Source organism: Physella acuta, unplaced genomic scaffold (assembly GCF_028476545.2).
Source record: "Physella acuta isolate Inbredline_101_S28 unplaced genomic scaffold, ASM2847654v3 ptg001691l, whole genome shotgun sequence".
NCBI classification, from domain to species: Eukaryota; Metazoa; Mollusca; class Gastropoda; family Physidae; genus Physella; species Physella acuta.
In genome coordinates this window covers 16,268-43,221 of record NW_026733204.1, presented here as the reverse complement: position 1 = coordinate 43,221, position 26,954 = coordinate 16,268, and the positions used below count along the sequence as shown (strand labels likewise).

At 35.3% G+C, this 26,954-nt stretch overlaps 1 protein-coding gene across 3 annotated transcripts; it reads right to left on the bottom strand.

Annotated features, from left to right (window-relative positions):
• Nucleotides 1-448: 448 nt before the first annotated feature.
• On the bottom strand, nucleotides 449-24,502 carry LOC131929905 (uncharacterized). Of its 3 annotated transcripts, none has more exons than XM_059286286.1 (12): nucleotides 24,352-24,502; nucleotides 21,470-22,817; nucleotides 15,579-15,761; nucleotides 14,274-14,465; nucleotides 13,437-13,538; nucleotides 11,692-11,802; nucleotides 11,071-11,252; nucleotides 10,327-10,472; nucleotides 9,969-10,014; nucleotides 7,592-7,778; nucleotides 6,878-7,013; nucleotides 449-5,563 (listed from the first exon to the last, which is right to left on the bottom strand). In XM_059286286.1, the coding sequence occupies exons 2-12, from the start codon at nucleotides 22,755-22,757 to the stop codon at nucleotides 5,497-5,499; spliced, it is 2,640 nt and encodes an 879-aa protein (XP_059142269.1). In that variant the 5' UTR covers nucleotides 22,758-22,817; nucleotides 24,352-24,502; the 3' UTR covers nucleotides 449-5,496. The 3 variants fall into 3 exon arrangements, with proteins under 3 accessions (XP_059142269.1, XP_059142271.1, XP_059142270.1); XM_059286288.1 differs by lacking the exon at nucleotides 24,352-24,502 and adding an exon at nucleotides 23,439-23,519; XM_059286287.1 differs by lacking the exon at nucleotides 24,352-24,502 and adding an exon at nucleotides 23,179-23,427.
• Between the last annotated feature and the right edge of the window lie 2,452 nt (nucleotides 24,503-26,954).

The window sequence follows — 26,954 nt, the reverse complement described above, 5'->3', positions numbered from 1 at the left end:
TATTAATTTACTTAAAATAATAAAACAAAAATTAAATAATAACTTTGACTAATACTAATTTCTAGTTAGGCAAAATGAGGGTAGGTCTTTAAAAATTGGGATTAGTTCTATTACAAGAAAAGCCTTTCCTACTTCTGTATTTTGCTGCAACACGGACGGCTATTAAACTGGACAGCAATTAAACTGGACGCATTTACTTAGGTCAAAAATGTCTGTGGGTTTGAGGTAAAACCTATGAAAATATTTCTTTCAACTTTGCATGAATATGCATCCTCGTTGACAACATCGAAAAATATATTTTTTAATTTGTTTATTTATTCAATTTGTCACTTGATATGGCTTGAAGATTATTTTATTCAATAATCTTTTGAAAATAAATAGACATCTGGTTTTAACATGTTTTAGTTTAAAACTTCACAAAAACAGAAAAGTAAAACTAAATCCTGCCTTGGTTAAAAACTTTTACTCACAAAAAAAAAAGTGAAAAATAATAATAAGTCAATATCGTAACTGAAAACTGTATAAATTACATTTGCAGAAGAAAGCCAAAATTTAGATTTTTGGAACTGATTATTAATATTTTAAAAACAAAATCACTTTGACTTTGTATACATCACTTTTCTGTGATGGGCTCCGACAATGAAAAAATTTGTAATTTTGTAAGCTAGTGCAGACATTTAAAAGCAGGCCACGGTCATGTCACATGGTAAATAATGTACAAAATATACAAAGGTACTAATTACTTGGGGCATTGAGCAATACTTTGTAATTTCAATACGTAAAACAACTTTTTAATGTGATGTTCTGTAAAGTAAATCTCATATTTGAACCTTAAAGAGATAATTTTTTTAAGCAGCAATGGTTTCTGCAACCACCACATTGTTTCTCTACATTATTTAAAAAAGAGTTAGTAACACATCATAAGATCTCCCTTCGGAAAATATGATGGGCATATTAGGCAGGGTTTATTTGTTTCTTTAAACTAAACATAGGGGGGATTGTGTGGTCAGTATTATGCCCAACCTCCTTCACTGTCTATAAAACATGTCCAGAGCTGGGTGGACTATGGGAGGTCTTACGGACAAGAACAAAACTCATGATTTCAAAGCCAACAGAACTTGCAGTATAAAATTTAAAATCGGTAATATTTTTTTTTAGGTTTATAATTTACATGTGCAGATTGTTATTTACACTTTTCATTTAAAACAAATTAATGTGCTTAGGAAACAAAGGGAAAAAAGTACATATTTCACAGTTATTTACATTATTCAAGGGAGAGCACCAACTGTTTAGTACCTTGTTAAAGAGAAACAACTAGCACTCTGAGACATTAAAAATTTAAAGTGTCCAGTTTTTTTGACAGACAAGGGCAACTAAAATTTCAATGGGAAAAAAAAGAAATTTGGTTAAAAGCAATCCTCAAGAATTCTTTAAACACACACTGTTTGTAAAGTATTGTTTCAATGAGGGGGGAAAGTGTATAAAAACAGAAACACGCAAGAGGATGCATCAGGCATCAAGTGAAACTCACTGAACCAATTCACATCTTTCCAGGAAATATAAAAAAAATATTCAAAAAAACTGCTTCTTTAAATTTATCTTTAAAAATGTGCTTGAATAAAATACCAAAAATAAAGAAAAGAAACAAGCCTACACATTTTTCCAACTAGTGATAATTTTACAACGCGAATATAATATTTTTGCTATAAAAGTAGTTAATATTATCATGTTTAAGTTTAAAGTATTAAAAAAAAGTTGGACATTAATGTACATTTCAATAAAAGTATTTTCCTTATGTATCAATGAACACCATCAATTGCAAACTGTATTTTTTTTAAATGTAACAATGCTTAGACCATTATAGCAAATAAAAAGATTTGGTCTACGGACCAAAAGCCAACAATTCCAAACATGTAATCAGGTCTGATAGAAAAACAGTTACATTGTCAGTCTAATAAAAAGTATAATTTTCATTTTTTTTATTCCACAATTTATATTAGTTTTTAGTACATAAAATTCTTCATTATGGAATACTGAGTTGCTAAATTCTGGTATAAGTGTGATCAAAGCTTAGTTAGATCAACATGTTTCTGTTCTTTCAATGATGTTAGTGCAGCTCACATACATTGGTTTTATTTGGATCAATTAAAGCAGAAGCATCCAAATTAAAGGGGAAAGTTCCCATATGACATGACTAGAGGAAAAAACAAAAGGGGAAAAAACTCTTTGGCAAAGTAAACAAAATCAGGATATTAAGATATCATGCTCTTTAAATACATGATGAACTTCTGCATTTAGTTAAAATAAAAAATATTACCTGTTCTGATAAGATTTTAAGGGCAATTTTGGTTTCTCTGAAGTTTTCAATTTTTATTCACAACATTCATAAATAAATTGTTAGAAATGTGTTCTTATGGTAATGTACAGGTTCCTTGAAGCATTTTTATTCACAATTCACAACTTAATAGTTAGTAATTTATTGTTATAAAATATATGTAAAATAATTATATAACTTGAATAGAGACATACTTCTATAGATAGTAAGTTTTGTAGGATGGTGAGAGTCATGGTAAAAAAGATAGTAAATTAGTTTTTACAAGAAAATTTTAACATTTTGTTTAGATCTACAAAAGGAATTGCAGTAATTTTGTACAAATGTATTGATTAGTAGATAGGCAGTAGGGTTAAGAAACTTTCAAGTACAAAAATATACTTTTTAGAATTACATTTTAAAATACTATATTAAAAAATAATGTAATCTGTAACATTTTTCTTTGTGTAAGTTAAGTTGTAAATGTAGCATGAACAATGAGATTTATTTATTTTCCATAAACAGATGCTAAAACTTCTATTCCTATCTGCAGTCATGATTCTTGATAAAAATAAAAATAACAAAAAGCAAATAATGAATAATATTATGTTTCCTTTCTCAACTTTCTGACTAATAAACTAAAGCTAATCAAATTTCACCACTACAAAATGAGTTTTAGTATGGAAATTCTTCAATTTTAGTACATAAAAAAATAAAAAATGAACATTAATTACAGCTTCATGAACTTCTTGTTATTATTTTACTAGATCAGACAATAATGAATCAAATCAATTAATTACAATTGATTAAATAATATTATTGGTTTTTTTTAAACTAAAAATTGACCCTGCATGTTGTTAAATTTTAGCAAACATCAGGAAAAGCATTTAAAATATACATACATATTTTCTTTAAGTTGCAAACTGTAATTATGTGGTACGAATAAGAATTATTATTTTTAATGTAATTCTCTCCCTTAGCTGTCTTTAAATAAGACAAAACAAATTTCCATTAACTTAACACAATTTGCGATGCTTATGACAACAGTCTTAAAAATCCACTATGTGTAAACTAATCACGGTTTAAAAATAACTGATCACAAAAATCTTTTAGAATTCAGCATGATGACAGCATTGTTATGAGCTGTCACTTTTTAAACAGTGAACTTACCAGTTCAATTAGTTGATTTTTGGTAAGTTACAGTGTCTTTCAGCAATCTTAAAGTGTAGTTATTTCAATTTAGTAAAAAAAAAACATATACAATTTCAAACAAGTTTTGGTTTAGCAAAACAAAAATAAAAAAAGGAAATCGCATAATTAACTTAAAATTTAAGATCTTTTTCAAAATAAACCAGTTGAATATTAAAAAAATATTCTTTTATGATTTAGATTTTTTAATAAGGCTGGCTGAACTTGGCCAAAACAAAATCACAGTTGAAAAAGAAATTACAAAAATTATAAGCATGTTAAAAATATCTCCAATTTGTATGTAAATATATGGTTAAGTAGTATATGAGACAGTATAATTATTTCATTAAGTATTTTACAAATGAAATATTTTTCTGTTTTGTTTGAGGTTCTTCCAAAAAATTGTTTGAGGGGGCTTAATTACAATTTTGATTTCATATCAATCACAGAAATTAATAATCAGAAATGCAAGCCAGAAATTAAAAACACTGTTAAAAAAACTCCTTCTTTTAAGATCACAATGAACATGAATACTGAATTAACAATACATGTAGCTGCTGTGGTTTAGGGAATAAAAAGCAATAAAAACTAATGAACAAAAAAATACACCATGCTTTTTAAGTATTTTAGTGTAGAGTGCAGGAGACTTGGTTAAAAATAATATACATATTATCTTATATGAATGGTTTTACATATTTTCTTTCAATTCAGAAGTTGATTTTAAATAAAACACTTTCAAATAATAAAATGTAAGCTATGAAGAGCTATTCCACATGTCGAGATTCACACATTTTATGATCTATACAAGAAAACAGCTGAGGGGTAAAAAACAACAAGTTGAAGTGTCAGAAAATTTAAAAAAAAACAATAACTTCAGTTTTTCTAACATGTAAACAAAAATCATTTTTATTTAAAGCAACAGAACAAATTAGTCATGCATTACAAAGAAGAAGTAAAAAAAATTCATTGGGAAAAAGAAGTTCCAGAAATCTGGAAGACAGGGTTTGTTATTACAGATTCACCAGATGGGGAGAGAGGAAAATAATTCAAAATGGCACCTGAGACAAACAAATCCTAAATCAACACAAATCATTATCTCCTGAGTAACACAAGCATAAGTATAAAAGATTAACGACCATTTTATTACAAAACAAAAAGATCTATTTCTATCAAGGAAAAGATAAAGCAAGGATTGTACATTGTTGTTTTGTATGGCACAGGTTTGTCTAAAGTAACCTAGAGTATCACCAACGGCAGTTTGAACATATCTGTATGAGAAATTGAACTAACAACAAGTTTAACCAAAGGGCATTTTTAAAAAGTGAGATTTCACATGTTTTTAGTTAAGTACAATTTAACAAAGTTTTTAAGAAAATATGAAGGGCAGCTAAAAAATTAAGCAACAGCATTGCCCCACTGCTGTGGGAGGTACAGGGCTTTAAAAATATGAAACACACTGGGAATGTCATGGAAAGAATCAAATTTTAACAGCCATGGTAAAATTCTTAAAAAAGGGAATGTAGCAAACGAAACAATATGCAATAAGTGGCAAATCGGTAACAAGCTATCACAACCTGTTCACAAATCTGTTAGCAGAAAAAAGTTCTGGGTCTAGTTGGAAGTTTCACAACCGTTTCTTTGAATGCTGTTGCACATGTATAAAAAAATGAAACTATTTATTATAACTAAGAAACAAATCAAGAAATTTAAAAAATAATTATTTCAACCTTGGATATAAATAAATAATTTCATAAGAATGTAAGATATAAGGTCATAAATTAGATACATTGGTGAGACAAACTATTGCAGTGCGTTCAGTTGTTTAAATGTGTACAATGTTTATTTACAAATTTATAACGCTTAACCAATTTGATGTAAGTTAACGTGACAAACTCAAGAGCTGCAGCGGGGGACTTTAACTACATCCATCCTAACCCAAACACAAAACCAACTTGAAAAATGTGGCGTACACAAGACCTTTAGCCACCACATGAACTTCAGCATTCAATTTCTTTGTCCATTCTCACCCAGCGCTGTATGGAATGTATCAAGGATTCAACCCACCTGCAATTGTACAATATTCAAGTTTAGTCTCAAAGCTATAGTCGCGTTAACCCTTTCATGCCTAGGGTGACTTTTTTCATCACAGCAACTTAACTAATTCAGGCATATAGAGTTAACTTTTTCTGTACTTGCTGAACAAAAGCGCATTGTCAGGATAAATTTAACTTTTTTTTTATATGTTTATTAAAATCTTCAAGACCATTTGATGACTGAGAGAAGACAGGTTTTCAGTGGACAAATGAGTTAGATAGGGGAAAACTTTTAACACCAAGCAGGCATGGCTACAAATTGCAGCAACTTTTGGAAGAGTTAAAGTATCAGAGGTAATGCCAGCTTAGGTCAAGTTCTATTTCAATTAAGAAACTCTACTGCAACCAGTGACAGGTTGGTGTGGGTGGGGCTCTGGCTGGGGCCATACTTTAAGGCAACCAATGACAGGTTGGTGTGGGTGGTGGGCTCTGACTGGGGCCATCCTTTAAGGCAACCAGTGACAGGTTGGTGTGGGTGGTGGGGCTCTGACTGGGGCCATCCTTTAAGGCAACCAGTGACAGGCTGGTGTGGGTGGTGGGGCTCTGACTGGGGCCATCCTTTAAGGTAACCAGTGAAAGGTTGGTGTGGGTGGTGGGGCTCTGACTGGGGCCATCCTTTAAGGTAACCAGTGAAAGGTTGGTGTGGGTGGTGGGGCTCTGACTGGGGCCATCCTTTAAGGCAACCAATGACAGGTTGGTGTTGGTGGTGGGGCTCTGACTGGGGCCATCCTTTAAGGCAACCAGTGACAGGCTGGTGTGGGTGGTGGGGCTCTGACTGGGGCCATCCTTTAAGGTAACCAGTGAAAGGTTGGTGTGGGTGGTGGGGCTCTGACTGGGGCCATCCTTTAAGGTAACCAGTGAAAGGTTGGTGTGGGTGGTGGGGCTCTGACTGGGGCCATCCTTTAAGGCAACCAATGACAGGTTGGTGTTGGTGGTGGGGCTCTGACTGGGGCCATCCTTTAAGGCAACCAGTGACAGGTTGGTGTGGGTGGTGGGGCTCTGACTGGGGCCATCCTTTAAGGTAACCAGTGAAAGGTTGGTGTGGGTGGTGGGGCTCTGACTGGGGCCATCCTTTAAGGTAACCAGTGAAAGGTTGGTGTGGGTGGTGGGGCTCTGACTCAAACAAATAGAGGTTGTTTGTTCTTATTAATCTTTTTATAGAATAAAAAAGCTGGAAAAATTGAGGTTGTTTGTTCTTATTAATCTTTTTATAGAATAAAAAAGCTGAAAAAAAATTAGTGCCAGAAAAGTACAAATATATCATGTAATTTATTTCTAAACCCACCTCTTTTTATCTGTTTCATTATCTGCACTGAAACAGAAGACCCTCATTTTCTTCTCAGGGGGAAGTAGACTGAAGCTGAACTTTCTACGTGGAAGACTTTCTGCATCCACCTTGTAACCATGGAGATGGGCTACACCTAAAAAATAATTGTAAAAAACAAACCCAACTTGATAGGAATTTTTTTTAAATTTAAGTTTCTTCATATTGATATAAATTAAATGTTAGTTCTTGTAAAAATGCAGAAGTTATATGACTTTCAGGGGCATCATTAGGGTCCACAGTACAGTAGAGTTACTAGAAAAAAAACAGCTTTAAACACCTCACAAACACTATCACAAACTGAAACAGCTCTCAAGTAATAGGCTTTTGAGAAACCGAAAGTAGAATAAGTGCCGCATCCAATTACCAAAAATCACTGAAAAGTTGACACAGAACTACAAATCTGATACAATACTTTAATATGAAATTTTGTCAACCTTGCTGTAACGGTACTCAAGTTATTGTGTTTACAGACAAACAGATATACAGACAAAATTGCAAAACTAAGTATTTCCGCCTCAGGAGGGTTTAAAATGTCAAGATTTATGAACATTTCTTGAATGATTACAATACTTTCTCAATACTTTGATTACGAGAAAGTAAACAAGGGAGGCATAAAAAAAACACAAGAAATTATTTTTCATAAATTTGTTAGAAAATACTTAATGTATTTACCAAGTGCATTCTGGGAGTTGACATCCTTGTAGTAGTAGACACAAGCGTCTTTCAGCACGCAGTAGCGCCTGCGCCAATGGCTGTGATTGGGGCTCAGCTTGTTCAGGAAACCAGTGCACTCAGACTTCCTGATGTCCAGCGCAGGCAAGCTGACATTGTGGCTGCTGACACTGAGAAAGGATTCCTTCTGGAGAGCGGGAATGTTGGAATGGTGAGGTCATGTTTGAGGTGGTGTGGTCATGTGGTCTGGTATGTGCATGGGACAGTGTGGTCAAGGGGTCAGATGTGTGCATGAGACAGTGTGGTCAATTGGTCAACAATGTATATGAGATAGTGTGGTCAAGTGGTCAGATGTGTGCAAGAGACAGTGTGGTCAAGTGGTCAGATGTGTGCATGAGACAGTGTGGTCAAGTGGTCAGGTGTGTGTATGAGACAGTGTGGTCAAGTGGTCAGATGTGTGCATGAGACAGTGTGGTCAAGTGGTCAGATGTGTGCATGACACAGTGTGGTCACGTGGTCAGATGTGTGCATGAGACAGTGTGGTCAAGTTGTCAGATGTGTGCAACAGACAGTGTGGTCAAGTGGTCAGATGTGGCCATGAGACAGTGTGGTCAAGTGGTCAGATGTGTGCATGAGACAGTGTGGTTAAGTGCTCAGATGTGTGCATGAGACAGTGTGGTCAAGTGGTCAGATGTGTGCATGACACAGTGTGATCAAGTGGTCAGATGTGTGCAAGAGACAGTGTGGTCAAGTGGTCAGATGTGTGCATAACACAGTGTGGTCACGTGGTCAGATGTGTGCATGAGACAGTGTGGTCAAGTGGTCAACAGTGTATATGAGACAGTGTGCTCAAATGGTCAGATGTGTGTATGAGACTGTGGTCAAGTGGTCAACAGTGTATATGAGACAGTGTGGTCAAGTGGTCAGATGTGTGCATGAGACAGTGTGGTCAAGTTGTCAGATGTGTGCATGAGACAGTGTGGTCAAGTGGTCAGATGTGTGCATGAGACAGTGTGGTCAAGTGGTCAGATGTGTGCATGAGACAGTGTGGTCAAGTGGTCAGATGTGTGCATGAGACAGTGTGGTCAAGTGGTCAGATGTGTGCATGAGACAGTGTGGTCAAGTGGTTAGATGTGTGTATGAGACAGTGTGGTCAAGTGGTCAGATGTGTGTATGAGACAGTGTGCTCAAATGGTCAGATGTGTGTATGAGACTGTGGTCAAGTGCTCAGATGTGTGCATGAGACAGTGTGGTCAAGTGGTCAGATGTGTGCATGAGACAGTGTGGTCAAGTTGTCAGATGTGTGCATGAGACAGTGTGGTCAAGTTGTCAGATGTGTGCATGAGACAGTGTGGTCAAGTGGTTAGATGTGTGTATGAGACAGTGTGGTCAAGTGGTCAGATGTGTGCATGAGACAGTGTGGTCAAGTGGTCAACAGTGTATATGAGACAGTGTGCTCAAATGGTCAGATGTGTGCATGAGACAGTGTGGTCAAGTGGTCAACAGTGTATATGAGACAGTGTGCTCAAATGGTCAGATGTGTGTATGAGACTGTGGTCAAGTGGTCAGATGTGTGTATGAGACAGTGTGGTCAAGTTGTCAGATGTGTGCATGAGACAGTGTGGTCAAGTGGTCAGATGTGTGCATGAGACAGTGTGGTCAAGTGGTCAGATGTGTGCATGAGACAGTGTGGTCAAGTGGTCAGATGTGTGCATGAGACAGTGTGGTCAAGTGGTCAGATGTGTGCATGAGACAGTGTGGTCAAGTGGTTAGATGTGTGTATGAGACAGTGTGGTCAAGTGGTCAGATGTGTGTATGAGACAGTGTGCTCAAATGGTCAGATGTGTGTATGAGACTGTGGTCAAGTGCTCAGATGTGTGCATGAGACAGTGTGGTCAAGTGGTCAGATGTGTGCATGAGACAGTGTGGTCAAGTTGTCAGATGTGTGCATGAGACAGTGTGGTCAAGTTGTCAGATGTGTGCATGAGACAGTGTGGTCAAGTGGTTAGATGTGTGTATGAGACAGTGTGGTCAAGTGGTCAGATGTGTGCATGAGACAGTGTGGTCAAGTGGTCAACAGTGTATATGAGACAGTGTGCTCAAATGGTCAGATGTGTGTATGAGACTGTGGTCAAGTGGTCAGATGTGTGCTTAAGACAGTGGTCTAGTGGTCAGTAGTATGTCTATATAATGTCACTATCTTTACCCAGTGGTGTGGTGTAAAGACAACTGAGAATTTATTTTAGCTACAACCCTTATCATCCCAATATAGACAGTAATTTTGATCACATCAAAGATTTCATCTGAGGCTCAACTTAATCATTCTAATGTACCAATCCCTATATCAGTTAGGTAGATAAAATTTCTGTTGGCTCACCCTTTTCTTGGAGCGGACAGCAGCTTCAGTGAGAGCACCAACCCACCTGTAATAAACAATAGCTTGCATTAAAACCTGCATCAGCACTGAATCAATGCCAAGATTACTGCAAAAATATATTTTGAGAAGTCGACACAAATGTTGAGATAATTCAACCAAAGGATATATGCTGTAAATTTTTTTTAAATAGCTTAACATAATATATTTAATCAACGCTTTTCAAATGTTTGTGAAGAGGAACCAGAAATATTTGTGAGTAGCCTGTAAAGAACATTTTTTTACAAAGAAAAAGATATTGTTACTAAATAAACAAAAAGTATTTTACTACTGGTGTCAGAGGCTATGTCTTATGACTTACGCAGTCAACTGGTCCCTGTTGTCAGTCATGAAGTAATACGTCCTGGCCCCGTACTTCTCTGCCTTGAAACAAAAGTCTTTGCTTGTGTCCGTGTGACGAGATATTGTGTAGCCATACAATGGCAGCGCTCCGAGTGGGTCATTTTCCTACACACGTAAATTAACAGTAACATTAGATAGTAGGTAATAACAATTAATAGTAATATTTGATAGTAGGTAGAAAAATTAACAGGAACATAAGAATTATGGTCTAAAAGTTAACAAAATCAAGATTAATTGTCTAAACCTTATCAAACACTTTTCTAAGGTTCTTTTATTCTCACTATTAGAATCAACGTTTTGTGTATGATTTAGTAGATTAGATAATTGTTTTTGCCCCACACATTTCTTATTCTTCTACGTTCCTAATTCTAGCGTTGTAAGAGATTTAACTTAATTTTGTAAAAATCTCCAAGAAAGAACAACAAGACTAAACTTTATTTACTCTATGGTATGAATAGGTACTTTACTTATCTAACTTAAAAAGTAGAAGTAAAGTTCCCCTTCCAAACCTGACAGTCTATGGGGCAACAAAGTTCACATGTTTATGTGACCTCAGCATATGAAGGGATAGTTTAATCTAACTTAACCTAATCAACTTAATGTTATAAAAGATTAAGGACTCATCCAAAACGTAGATTAAGGACCCATCTAACAAAGAAAACACTTGTCAGAACAAACTATCAATCTAGGACCACCACCTGACCTGGTCATTCTTGTAGTAGTACAAGCAATTGTCCTGCCTGAGTATGAAAAACCTTTTCTTCCATATCTTCATGAAGGAAGAGTTCCCCAGCTTGAACATAAACCCTGACATGACAGACGCCTGTAGGTCCCTCACAGGTTGGAAGTCACTGTTGGCCACGCCCAGCTTGATCTGGTTGCCACCTGACACAAAATTAACACTAATTAGCTATTAATTAATTATATTATGAAACAGTGTGGGAAATTTTTTTTCTAATTGAATTTTTTATAATACAGGATTTATATAGGCCTTTTTAGGCTCACAGTAAAATTAAAGTCAAGGTTAGCATAGCAAGCCTGGTAAAATACTCTTTTAATGTTCAAGTAAATGTATTAATCAAATATATTAATACTAATTTCAAATAAATAATTTACAGCTTTTATCAAAACACCTAGACAGGATTCATATTAACTTCAATAAGAAATATTCTAGACAAATTTAACACACGTAATACAACTTTTAACAGACCCACAGAACAAAATCAATTTCAATATTTAAAAAAGAAAACTAATTAAAATGCCTTCAACAAACAGGCAAATGATTTCAAACAACTCAGTTCATCCACCCAATTAACACCCTCACATGTTTGTATCAACTTGACGATGTCCGCATGGTCCCATGTCAGCACGTCCTGCTCGTTGACCGACACAAGAATCTGGCCTTCAGTGATGCCTGCCTTCTCAGCTGGGCTGCCTACATTGTGTCAAGGAAGATGGAAAATCCTCAACAATAAAGTTACTTAATTAAGAAAACTTCAGGGAGATTGAAAATCTGCTAGTTTATTAGCAATATAAAACTTGTAAGGAAATGAGGTTGAAAATCATTAATACAACTATTTTATTAGCAATGTAAAAAAAAAAATGGTATTTTTTACTAAGATATAAAAAAATTAGCCCAAAGCCTAACCCTGGCAAAAAGCAATTCAAGAACACAAATATCTTGAAAAATATTAGTATTATAATACTGCATGATAAATGCCATCAATTTAAGTGCTAGGTTTTAAATCTATATTTTTAAAAACCCAATAAGCCAAGCATTTTAATCTGAAATGGATTTGAGGAATATAGTTTAGTCAAGTGTGAAATTTAAGACAGATATGTATGCCTTGATAAAAAAAATTTCAAACACCATCTTTCAACAACTTTATGTTGCTAAGGATCATCATCTTTCACCCTTCATGCCCAAGACACCTGGGGCAGATGAAGTAGAGTTTGCCTTTTTCAGGGAACTCGGCATATAAAACGATAGTGTGGTCATCACTATGACCAGCCGGCTTTGCTTTCCCTAAGGTGAGTTAGGTACCCATCAGAACTGGGTGGACCACTATGTCATTGCTAAAGAAATGGGGGACTGAAATGGACAGTGAGGTAGCAAAAACCCAGCTTTAACATCTCCCCACATAGAATTAAAGATGGAGCAGGCACAAAGTACCAATATCCCTTGATACTGAGCTAACATCTTAAACATCTCCCCACATAGAATTAAAGATGGAGCAGGCACAAAGTACCAATATCCCTTGATACTGAGCTAATATCTTTAACATCTCCCCACATAGAATTAAAGATGGAGCAGGCACAAAGTACCAATATCCCTTGATACTGAGCTAACATCTTAAACATCTCCCCACATAGAATTAAAGATGGAGCAGGCACAAAGTACCAATATCCCTCGATACTGAGCTAACAGCTTTAACATCTCCCCACATAGAATTAATGATGGAGCAGGCACAAAGTACCAATATCCCTCGATACTGAGCTAATATCTTTAACATCTCCCCACATAGAATTAAAGATGGAGCAGGCACAAAGTACCAATATCCCTCAATACTGAGCTAACATCTTTAACACCTCCCCACATAGAATTAAAGATGGAGCAGGCACAAAGTACCAATATCCCTCAATACTGAGCTAATATCTTTAACACCTCCCCACATAGAATTAATGGTGGAGCAGGCACAAAGTACCAATATATCTCGATATTGAGCTAACATCTTTAACATCTCCCCACATAGAATTAAAGATGGAGCAGGCACAAAGTACCAATATCCCTCGATACTGAGCTAACAGCTTTAACATCTCCCCACATAGAATTAATGATGGAGCAGGCACAAAGTACCAATATCCCTCGATACTGAGCTAACATCTTTAACATCTCCCCACATAGAATTAATGATGGAGCAGGCACAAAGTACCAATATCCCTCGATACTGAGCTAACATCTTTAACATCTCCCCACATAGAATTAATGATGGAGCAGGCACAAAGTACCAATATCCCTTGATACTGAGCTAACATCTTTTACTGAGCTAACATCTTTAACAGACTGACCTTGATCCACAGAGGTAATAAATGCAGGGTGGCTGTTCAGCAGATGTAGGCCAAGGTCGTCACTGCCAGAAGTTCTTTCTACAGTCACCTGCTTGTCTTCATCTGTCAAACAAAAATAATTTTTCACACAAATTGTGAAAGTCAAATTTTTCACACAAACTGTGACGGTAAAATTTTTCACACAAACTGAGACGTTAAAATTTTTCACACACACTGGGAAGGTAACATTTTTCACACACACTGGGAAGGTAACATTTTTCACACACACTGGAAGGGTAAAATTTTTCACACACACTGTGATGGTAAAATTTTTCACACAAACTGTGACGGTAAAATTTTTCACACAAATTGTGATAGTCAAATTTTTCACACAAACTGTGACGGTAACATTTTTCACACAATGTGATGGTAAAAATTTTCACACAAACTAAACTGTGACAGTAAAATTTTCACACAAACTGTGACGGTAAAATTTTTCACACAAACTGTGACGGTAAAATTTTTCACACAAACTGTGATGGTAAAATTTTTCACACAAACTGTGACGGTAACATTTTTCACACAAACTGTGATGGTAAAATTGTTCACACAAACTGTGACGGTAAAATTGTTCACACAAACTGTGATCGTAAAAGTTTTCACACCAACTGACGGTAAAATATTTCACACAAACTGACAGTAAATTTTTTACACAAACTGTGATGGTACAATTTTTCACACAAACCTACCCAGTTAGTACTCACCATAGACCTTGGCAGAAAGACGGTGGTACTCTTGCTGACTATCAGCTCGCTGAATGAGACACTTTGACCTATGACCTACCCAGTTAGTACTCACCATAAACCCTGGCAGAAAGACGGTGGTACTCCTGTTGGCTGTCAGCTCGCTGGATCAGGCACTTGCGGCGCGACATGTAACGGCGCTTGAATTCACTCTCTGAGGCTGTGGTAGTCACAGAGTCCGAGCGCTTGTGGAAAAGTTTATTTTTAGCCAGGGCTTGCTCCATGGGATCCACAAACACATCGTCCACTGTAAGAAAAATAAACCGGGAGTGATCTCCCCTAAACTTTCTCGAATATTCTTATATAACTTGGAATGTAGACATGATTTTTAATAACTTAAACTTTTAAAAATAGAATAGAATCTCATAGAAAAAAACATTGCGCACCAAACAAACGCCGAAACAAAATGTGCATAATAGTGCGCAATATTATTAGTACTTTATAAATTTACTTGCGTTTTTTGAGAAATCGGAAATAGCGTAAATTAGTACTTCCGGTCAACGAAAATTACTCAAAATTTGAAAGAAGGTAGAGAATTAGATCTATTACTTACATGTGAAATTTCATTTATCTATCTGAAATAGTACTCAAGTTATAGGCTTTTGAAAAATTCAAAGTAGAAAAAGTACCACTTCCGGTTATCGAAAATCGCTAAAAAGTTGATATGGATCTACGATTTTGATAAAATACTTATATATGAAATTTCATCAACCTAGCTGTAACGGTACTCAAGTTATCGTGTTTACACACAGACACACACACAGACAGACAGACAGACAGACAGACAGACAGACACACAGACATACGGACAAGATTGCAAAATTATGTTTTTCCGTATCAGTGAGGTGTAAAACGTCGAGATTTGCATGATTACAAGACTTTCTCTATACTTCGTATATACGAGAAAGTAAAAAACAGAAATAGTAGGCACCCAGTGTTCCTGCATATTTCACATATACCCACCTAACACAAATTAGGAACCCATCTAACTCATAGATTAAGGACCCCTCTAACACTTAGATTTAGGACCCTTCTAACACATAGAATAAGGACCCTTCTAGCACATAGATTAAGGACCCTTCTAACACAGATTAAAAGCCCTTCTAACACATAGATTAAAAGCTTTTCTAACACATAGATTAAATCAACTTTAAGTGTCCCCTGTAAAAAAGAATTATATAATGTGTGTATATGATAGCAAAGTTAAAGAGATTCTTAAATAAAAGTTCAAAAAAACAAAAAAAAACAGCTAAATATAGATGAAAACACCAAAAGAAGTGCTTAGAAAAACACTAAGACTTTGTGACAAATATTCTTTTAAATATAGATTTGCTTATAATTAATATAATTGCCATATTACCCCTGGGGCTGAGCACATCCTCATAGTCCCCTCCCTCTGAGGTACTGAGTCCAGGGGTGGACACGGAGGCAGTGGAGGGTAATGAACTGGACTGAGATGAGCCTACGGGCATCTGGAACTCCAGCTTCCCCTCCTGGCTTATCCTGATCCAGTTAGATCGTCTAAAACTCTCAGCATAGATTCCTGTTGAAATAGTTTATGAGCTAGATGTTAGTAAAGATAAAACGTCAATGCCTTCAATCAGAGTTTTACAAACTAGAAGGTGCAGTGCAGCGATAAGAATCTGTCTTGTGCTAAGGAAATGGAAAAATGTCTAACAGAAAATTATAATATACAGATTTAACTAAATTTAACGTCATTATAGTAGAGATGTATCTCAATATACCCAATTTTAAAATGTTGACAATGAATAACGTCATTATAGTAGAGTTGATCTCAATATATCCAATTTTAAAATGTTGACAATGAATCAACTATACAATTATCATATATAACAATCTAAATAACCAGGGTGCGGTGTACATAAGCACTAAAGGTATCATCCTCAGCACCACAGCGCTTTAATACATTGTATAAATGTGTGCATAAGTATAATCTATATTCACTATTCAGTCTATCCATCTATCACTATCTATCTGTGTGACAAGAACACTCTAGAGAAAACAATAGGAAAATAAAATACTTAAAAAAAACTTTTTAAAAAACCACGTTTTTCTTGTGGACTAAAAAGTAGAAAATAAACTTTTCTTTTGTGCTTCCTCGAGCTGTGCAGGTTCTTGTGATGACTGACAAAAAACGTGGGTACGTTCACCATCAAATTTCCCGACCCATCTGCCCGACCCACGTTTTTTGTCAGTCATCACAAGAACCTGCACAGCTTTAGTCCACAAGAAAAACGTGGTTTTTTAAAAAGTTTTTTTTAAGTATTTTATTTTCTCCTTTTTAGTCCGTTGCTACACATGAAAAACGTGGTTTTTAAAAAGTTTTTTATATAGTTTATTTTCTACTTTATCTAATGACTTGATTAAGTATGACTTGACTAAGTGTTTATAAATACATGGACTAAAAATCTTGAGCGACCGATACGCTTTAAACAGAGAAAGGGCGTAATTTAATTAAGCCTACATGCCGTGACCAGGATTCGAACCTGGGTTGTCGCTGCCACAACGCGAAGTACTAACCACTATACGATCACGGCCAGCGCGCTCACATCGATTGGGGCCGAAGTAACTGTGTCAATAGGCCTCCAGTCTTGTCTGTATGTTTAGAAGTCATGTCCTCGATTTTATGGTCCTTGGGGCGTAATTTAATTAAGCTAATTTAGGTCTCTAATTGCTAGTTTTTATGATTGCATCTGAAATTGTTAGGCGAAAATAGCCTGCATTCCAAATTTCAGATCTCTAGAGCAATCAGAAGTGGGCTCATTTTCGATGTCAATTTTAACAACAAACATCCAAACAAACAAACAAATAAACGTGAAGCTGAGTTAAGAAAAACATGTTAATAAAAACATGATGTCACATTAAACAAAGAAGGAAATATCAAATCAAGTCAGGAAATGAAACCCATTAAGTTAATAATCCAAAAAGCACACAACAAGTATGATGTCATTGAATGTAGAATAAAAATTAGAATTAAAAATCAAATGCCGAGAAGGATACACAAAGATGATGACGTCATTGACAACTGATAGTCAAGACACTGACATGATCATTTTATTTATTTATCAAAGCTTAAAAGTGTATGTGACAGTACTAAAACTTTTTAGTAAAAGGCAAATAAAAATAACATAATAATGCAAAGTAAAGGCAAAACAAATGACATTTTAAACATATAAAATAAGTAGGTCTATTACTATAATCAAGGCAAATGTTATTTAATTGATTTTAAAAAATCATTTAAGTTAACGAGTTATTAAAATACACTATATAGTAAGCATTTGTAGTTCGTTCTAAGTCTAAGTGAAGAGACTAAGTGGGAGTGATACGTGAACGGTCTACGTCTGAAGTCAAATAGAAAGCAGTTTAGATGTTGGTGTGATCTCCGAATGTAGCCTTTGTCTAGGGTGAGCCTAGGTGCAAGGTTGAGGGGTAAGATCTACAACTAGAATAAGTTAGAATGTGCTGTAACTATGAGTAGATCCCCCCCCCCCCCCCCCCACCCATTCATTAGCTCACCAAGTCAATTACCCACCTGTACATAACCCTACCATAACAACAGCAGTTGGACATTACTCCTAATCAATTACCCACCGGTAATTTAGAGAGACAGATGTGGGTAGGGATAGCTTAAGGATATATTAAGAATAAGTTAAGTAAAGCTATAGGTATTGGAACAGGTAGGGGATAGAGAGGGAAAATGCAATGGCTAGGGACAAAAGAGGGAAATAGGTTTAAGATAGGGATTGACAACAGGATAAGGAAAAAGAAAAAGGTGCAAAAGGAGAGGGATAGTTACAGGGAATAGGGATATTCATGATTATGAATATAGTATTTATAGTTAGGGTTATATATATTTTCTCAAACATTCATTTTTGCAAATAGATATTTTATTTTATATTATCCATAAAACCTGTGCATATATATATATATATATATATATATATATATATATATATATATATATATATATATATATATATATATATATATATGAAGAGTTTATTTTCAAAATGCAATATATCCAAAATTTTGGTTTTGAGAAAATCGCACTTTTCTCCTGCACAAAGCCATTGTACAATATGCTAAAACTGTTTTTCAAAAATAGAAATAAAATAAAAATTTTGCGCCGTGAAGATTAAAATTAAGTTTTCCTAATAGTAACTGAGTAGCTTTATAATATGGGCACGTTATCTCATTTTTTTTCAAAAATGGTGCTTAGCGCGTTTTGAAAATAAACTCTTCATATATATATATATATATATATATATATATATATATATATATATATATATACAATTCTCTTCTTGGAGACACTAGAAAACAAGCTGTGAGCGCGCTCTCTACCACCCCACCCCTACATGGTCTGGTGAGCTTTGGTTCACACTAAATGTTTACAATCATAGAGCCGGGTTTAGTGACAGCTACTAGGGGCAGATAGTTTAGTTTGAAACGATTTTAAACTTAGGGAAGGTAACAAAGAGGAGGCTGCTTTCACGGGGGGGGGGTGTAGGGTAGGGGTTGGGGGAAAGGAGGGTGGGGGTAGTATCATCCTTAATGACCTACTGATAGTGTTTTAAAGCAAATATTTTCAGTGGCAGCATTGGTAGGCCTACTGTCGAATTCACAAATTATAAATTACTGAAAAGTAGAAAATAAAACAACTAAATAGCGGTGTATGATATGCCGCGGGTCGGCTTGTATATATATATATATATATATATATATATATATATATATATATATATATATATATATATATATATTCAGCTTCTTCCAATTTATGAATCCATAACATAGAAGGGAAATACTTTATAACTAGATCTTTGTGCTCAAAAGTTTTAGCACACACATAAACTCAGTCTAGTGAAAAAATGAGAATCATTGTATAGCTAGTATTTAATTAAACTTGAATATCAAAATGTTTACTATTTACATTTTAATAGTCTTTATATTGGTCCCTAGTTAAAATAAAAAGCCATCAGTTGTATAAAATACTTCATGTTTAGACAAGTGAAATCATGAACCAAGCAAATGAAAGTGTATTTCATATTATGAAAAATTTCAATAGTAGAGTGTGATGACGCAAGGTTGCGTCGGAGAGGTCAGGTAGATGGCAGAAAGATATTATATATAAACATTTTAGTGGAGAGAATATTTGGTCAGAGAATAAATATTTTAGAAGCTGATAAGTAAAAAAAAATCAGGAGAAATATAACTATGAAGTAAGTAAGACTGACTTTATAGTAAAGTAAAAACAATTCAGATTGAAAGAAAAGTTAATTACTATCACCAATGAGTCAGTTTTCATTAATTAGTTCTAGCCTGTTGTTGTTTTTTTTAAATGTATGAGCATACTTAAAATTAAAATAATATTTACATATTATGTCAATACTAATTAATCAGTCATTCTTGAGAGTCTTTTTCCTATGAAAAGTATTTGTTATGAATTTGTACTTGAGTTTCACAATGTGTTTTGTATTGTTTCCTAGAAAAGAAACTTTAGATACAAACAATGCACGAAGTTAAACAATGCTGTGCTATCACTAAGGTAGCAGTAAAGAATGTATTTAAAGCGTTCAGTTAAAGCTGACAACACCAGGAGATTGGACATGATCACCTTGATCTCAATAGCCGAGTTATAGCTGGTTAGATACAAACAGCACTGTATGGTACAACAGTGTAACAGCATGTTATGTTAGCAGTATCAAAAGCATATTAAATGTCATTTTTCAGGCAAGGAAGACAGGCAAAAGTTCACATACACAAGTGTTATGTTATGATGAAACTTTGGTTTACTGTAGCCCACAAAATGACATTAAGAAACAGACTGAAAAACTTGTCTTTTTCTATTTTATTGATCAGATGAAGCAAAACTTATGTTCAAATAATAGGATATTTTGTTTATGTAATAGAAAATGCTTAGGCTTGGTTTTATTGTAATCATATTACCCAGCACTGCATGTTTATTTCATGATCTGATTTTAAAACTTTTAGTTTTATACTATGACAGCTTTTATGGTCGCTGTTGACTTTACTAAAATTGCTTTTAAAAAATTACGTTCATGGTTATTTAGTTTAACAGCTTTTAAAGAAATTAAGTTCATGGCTATTTAGTAAAAAATAACGGGTTTTAAGGGCTGTATTTACCAAAACAGCTTTTTAGATGCAACGTTTAAGTTCTATTTAGGGCTGGGTACAAAGGTGTTCTACCAAAAAAAAAGCTCATTTTCCATCCACAACATCTTTATGGAAAGACATCCACTTTACTAGAGAGTGTTGCAACTACATCAGAGTTTCTTCCAGGCATTCTACCGCCCCCGAACAAAATGAAATTTATATAATTACTTTTAACAGTGTCGTCCATCCGTCCGTTCCCCCCCCCCCCCCCCGAAAATTTCAAGTGCCCCCCCCCCAGAGAAAAAAGTCTGGAAGAAACACTGAACTACATGAGGGAACAAGTTCTGTTTGACCATCCAGTGTACCAGCATTATTAAAGTAGTACCTCTAGACATGTTTAGTATATACACAAGTGCCCTGAGAAGAGTACCCTTGGAACATATCAAGGCAGCAACCTAGAAAGTTGAATAACATGTTGCTCCTACTTCATGCTGTTATTATTAACCTACATCAATGTTGCCCAATAACAACCAACACACATGACACCTTACTTTTGTAATTTCACAAACACTAGTCAAACTATTTGATTCCAGCATATCCTCAGATAAATATCTGATATTAACTATTGTACCTAATGATAACGCTAAACTTAAACTCTAAGAGATTATATCATACACTCTGTAGGAAATCTAAGGTTGTGTCACAAGTTTATCTAAAGGTAATTTACAGCTACACAATAAATTATGTCATAAAAAAAGTTAAAAATTTATTTAAAGGAATTTATTCACAAAACAAAATGAAAGAGAAAGTAGTTTTTTCAGACAGAATTAAGAGATGTTTAATAAGTAATATCCAAAGTTCTTATCAAAAATCATCTTTACGAGTATGGAACATATCCAATTTAATGTTCCAATGTCCAAATGCAAGTCTATTTGGGATCATAAAGATAACTAACTTAATCAGCTGATACATTCATGATACAATGATAAGCTGGAGTTTGAAATTTATACTTTAGTTGAACCTCTAATAACACTTTCTTTTAAATTAAGTTTGTTTGATAAAATAAAATGTATTAACAATACACTGTTACGGTTACAATGTAAAAAGCCTTACCTATGTCTTCATCTGAGGAATCATCACTGCCTATTTCTGCTGATGGGTTCTTCTCTAACTTTGGTCGCCTCGTAACATTTTTTGTTACATGTTCACTTTTTACACATCCTTTAAAATCAGAACCTTCTCCAGAATTTTCTCCAACAGCTTCAGGCTTTGTACTGCCAGATAAAACTGTGTTAACATCTGCTAGTTTAGACATGCCAGATGGTACGTTTCCATCACCCATGCCTTGACAATTATTAATATCTATTGTGTCGTAATCCTGGTCGTTTGCTGTAAACACGCTGAGATCTTTAGTGTCAATGTTACTATAATCTTCTTCATCATCTGAAGATGCTGATGTGATTCTCGTATTTACATCACCAGTGTCACCATAAGCGAAATAGCTATCCATCATCAGTGAACTTTTATTTTGGTCTTCTGAATCAGATGAGTCTATTCCAACTTTACGACCAGTTTTTACTTTAGCGAAATCTACAGTTATTACTGCCTGATTTGAGGCATCTTTTTGTGTAGAGATTTGTGTTTTCTCGTTGTCACCACATACATTATCAGTTGACTGTGAACCTGTGGTTAAAGTGTTTTCTTTATTGCTAGCTGTTTCTAACTTAATTACACTATTAATTAACCCATTGGGGCGTTTTGTTTTTAAATCAAGTGTTGAATTATTAACTGCTGCGATTTCATCCAGGGATTCTAATTGATCATTCTCAATCAGTGTTTGAAAATTAAGTTCTTGTTCATCTAATTTAAGCACAGTTACATCAACATCATCATATTCAGCATCTCTATCTTGACTACAGCTCCCACGGCCTGCAATACTCTGTTCACTGGCACTGACGTCAGTCCAACAGTCTTCTGCACTCTTGCCATGCCCTGTTGCCGATTTAGAGACAATGTCTGCATCATTAGCATAGTCAAAATCACCATGTACATGACGCTCCAATGAAGCAAAACCAGAATCTTTAGAGCGGAACCCGGCTAAATATCCGTCATTTTCTTTAAGATCCTCCTCAACACTAACAATACCCTTAGAATAAATATGATTTCCTACATCTTTAAAACCATCTATATCATACTCATCTAAGTTATCTATGCACATAGATGGATTTTTCAAAAAAGCAAATACTTCACTAACAACAGTAGTTGGCGTTCTTTCTTTATTTTTATATCTGCTATTCCGTTTGCTCTCTCCATCTTTACGAATAGCCACTTCTTCAAAATCATCACCTGCATCTAATTCTATTTCATTATCCAAAGGTGGGGAAGAATCTGTGGTGCTCATTTCTGCATCAAGAATTTTTTCCTTAAACCAGTGAAGATGACATCTCTAAATTAGACCTACCTGGAAAAGTTTAAATATAACATTACATTTTACGTTTTCTTTTTTTTTTTTGTAAAAATATAAAATAGAATTTTTTAAAACAAAATGGTAAGACTGAGACCAACTAAGAATAAGATTAATTAGAGAGTTAACAATCAACTAAAAATAAACTACTCGGCCCTACTACTATTTAAAACAGCAAATGGGGGAGGAAAAGTTACATTTTAAATCCCTACCTAATTATTACAATTAGAGTCTAGATCTAGTTGAATTAGATTTTGGACTAGACTTAGCAACTTTGAGTACTTTAGAGAAAGTTTATTTTTTGTGACAAGATAATAAAATTATAAAATAGGTTGAATGCTTTGCTTGTGTATGTCACTTGTCAGCTTGTCTAAAAAAAAATTCCACTTAGGTCTGGATTTTGTCTTGGCAAAATTTAATAGCACTGGTGCTTATATAACTTATAGCTAGCCCAATCTATTCAATTAAATAGATCTTGATTCTGTAGATCTTAGTATTTTAAGTTTGGGGTCATCCATAAATGACATTACGCTTTTTTTGACGATTTTTACCTTCCCCTCCCTTCTGTCACACATTGTCACAAAAAGCCAAACCCCCCAGCCTAAAATGATGTCATACCTCAGCCTACAACCCCCTCAAAATTGCAGTTTTCTTAAAACATTGACATTTTTCCAAAATCTTGTCTGAACTCTCTCAACAGAGTATTTTAATCAATTCCTATTAGGCATTAGGCCTACAATTTATTAAAACAGTTTTCTTAAACAAGAAATGCGGGCTAAAATTCGTTTTCTAAATTGCTTTATTATTATAATGCAAAAAAAGTGTGACGTCCCACCATCTGAAACCCCCTCCCCTCATCACACACCATCACAAAATTACAGACCCCCCCCACGAGCATGACGTCATTTATTGGCCCGTTTAGCTTGTAATGTAGATAGATAGACATATCTAGTAGATTACTATCTAGATTTAGATCTAGTAGTCTAGATACTCTGATAGGCCTACAACTACAAGAAATCTTCTAAATACAAATCTAGACAAAAGTTTTTTAGAATGAGAATAAAAATAAAATTAGGATTAGATTTTAGATCTAGTCAAGGTCTAGACTAGAAAAAATAGTTTAAAATAAAATCCTAGATCTAGATCTAGAATCTAGATCTAGATTCTAGATCTAGTCACCTAGTCCTAGTGGCCTAGTCGAGACTAGTGTCACAAGTGTGTGACTGTGATCTCTAGATCTAGAATAGATCTAGACATCTAGAGCTAGATTCTCTAGATCTAGTCTAGAATCTAGATTTCTAGAATCTCTAAAATTAAATTATTCTAGATTCTAGATCTAGATCTAGATTAGATCTAGATCTAGAATCTAGATCTAGATCTAGATCTAGATCATCTAGATCTAGAATCTATTATCTAGATTCTAGTCTAGATTAGATCAAGAAGAACTCAAGAGCTAGATCTAGATCTAGACCTAGATCTAGATCTACTATGCTACTAATTATATCTACTAGATCTAGATCTACTAGTTTACCTCGATGATTGATCTTTCTTCAAGTCAAAAATAGTGTAGAGGAATGTTTCTGGATTGCGGTTTCAGCAGCAAGTTGTTATTGATCGAGGCTGAAATCAATTCCGGAAATAAATTGTCATGAAGGGGAAATTATGCACTCTTGCTTTTGTAAACATTGAAATCAAGTGGTAACGTTAAAAATGCCTTCTTAAAAAGTAAAACTAAAACTGATTTTTAATTTTGTTCTGGGTCTAATAATCCTTTTTATAGAAATCAACCAATTTTAGCGGCGTTGTTTAAAACGAAACGGAATCAAAAGGGAGAAGAAAAAAAACCCACCTATTTTCAGGCCTTTCTCCGAGGGGGGGGACGAGTACTTCTACTATTCACCACACTCACCCCCTCCCTGCCTTCCGGGTAAAACAGAAAACATTAAACTTAAATAGAAAATATAAATTGTTGGCCTCCACGGAAGTTTCAAGTGCCCCCCCCCCCCCCCCCAGCACTCCTGGTCCCACTTTATCTCCGTCACACTCTCATAAATGTAATTAAAAGCAGCGAAGGCAAGTGGGTGTTAGTACCTTTATGGGGCAAATTGAATACACCCCTTAACAAAGTCATGCAAACACCAATGATTCGAATAATAGTATGTATGATCAGTATTTATATGCAGTTTCTTCCACCTTTTTTCTCGGGGGGGGGGGGGGGCTAAAATTTCCAAGGGGCGGCCACTGTTAAAAGTTTTTTTTTTAAATAAATTCCATTTCGTGGGGGGGGGGGGGCTTTCGAAGTAAGCGTAAGACAGCGGGTTCTACACTAAGACCTCCCTCCTCCCCCCCCCCCCCCTCATACACACGCTGGTGTTGGAGAGCCGTGAAAGCTGTAGGCCTGTATTTAATGTTCATTACCTGATATGGTAAACATGTATGGGTGTTGGACGCCCCATGTTACCCAAAGGTCAAAGGTTAACTGCAGTTTCTTTCGAGGGGTAAGGGGGGGGGGGGGGGGGCGTGGATGCCCCTGATAGTTCCTGACTCACGTAAGGCGGCTGGGCATAGTGCTGAAAACAACTATCTCCCCGTCTGCCCAGATCATTGAAACATGATGAACTCTACTTCATCTGCCCCATGTGTCTTGGACACGAACGGGAAATGATGACGTTAGTCATGATGAATGGGCGGAGGCACCAAGATTTGGGGGGGGGGGGGTGGTGGCCAGTAACAAAAAGTTTGAGAACCGCTGGCCTAGGTTAGGTAGGTATAGACCTATTATTATATGCTTAGATGCAACACGACACTGTTAACTAAGCAGATCCGTGTCTTCTTAATCCTTTTGCTTATCTCAACCGGCATAAATAATCGATATTTGTTTAGTATAAAAATAGATTTGGGGAAATACTATGCTCAGTAAGGCGTGGTCCGGTCCGCGTTGGGTGACACCATTTATGGGGGGGGGTGTCCGGTCCTCACCTGGTGACACCATTTAGGGGTGACACCAAGCTAAAAAAAATACACACACAGCCAAACAAAACATCGGACTCCTTAGAATGAGGTCAGTCAGTTTAGCTGACAACAGATTTTTTTTTTGTAAGGGGTTATAACAAGTATAGGATTCTAGTTGTCAAACATATTAATTGATTTATTTCCCTTTCCGCGTTTACTCAAAAACAATATTACGAAAGCTGGATTAATTTTACCAATTTTTACAACAAATAAAAAAACATTTTTAAATTTAAAAAAAAAAAAATAAAACTACTGAAATCAAATAACAAAACACCATATATTTTTTATGCAAGAGTTTGACATCATACTTTATTGCAAATTTAGCAGAGAAAATTGAGAATATTCAAGCCGAACAGATGGGGAAATGGCCCAAATCAACTCACAGTGACCAGCCAATCTATTTTTGTGGGGTGTGTTGGGTATTGAAACACTATAATTTTGCTAGTACCCCTACCACCATACGAAACCCAGACCTAACCTTATTGTAAATCAAAATCTATAGGTCTACTAGAGCTATTGGAAGTAAAAAAAATATAATTTTATACAGGACTAGAAACAGTTGTCTAATTTAGAGGTAGATATGCTCTTTATTCACAGAAAATTTGCCGCTAACTTTTTATCATTTAAACATTAAAAATCAGCTTCTAATGGCTGGTCTCTTAACAAACTTCTTGTTACTTGCCACATAGCCTATTAAGACGTTACTTTATAACCTGTATGGGACGTAGTGGTCTAGCGGTAGAGAGCTGGACTGCTAACCCGTAAGTCTCGAGTTCGAATACGGGTTCAAGTCAGTAGACCGTCCCTGAGTCCACCCAACTCTGATGGGTACCTAACTCACGTTAGGGAAAGTAAAGGCGGCTGGGCATAGTGCTGACCACACTATCTCTTCATAAACAAGTGAACTCTACTTCACTTGCCCCATAGACCGTCAGGTTTGAAAGGGAAACTTTACTTTTTACTTTTACTTTATAACCTGTGTGTTTTACTTATTTCATGCGCTGAACATTGCTTAGATAATGAATTGAAAAGGAAATAGTCGGACATGTTAATATAAATGTTCAGTAAAGTATAAATATATAATTGATCTGCTTTCAAGCAAAATAAATTGTGAGACATTCC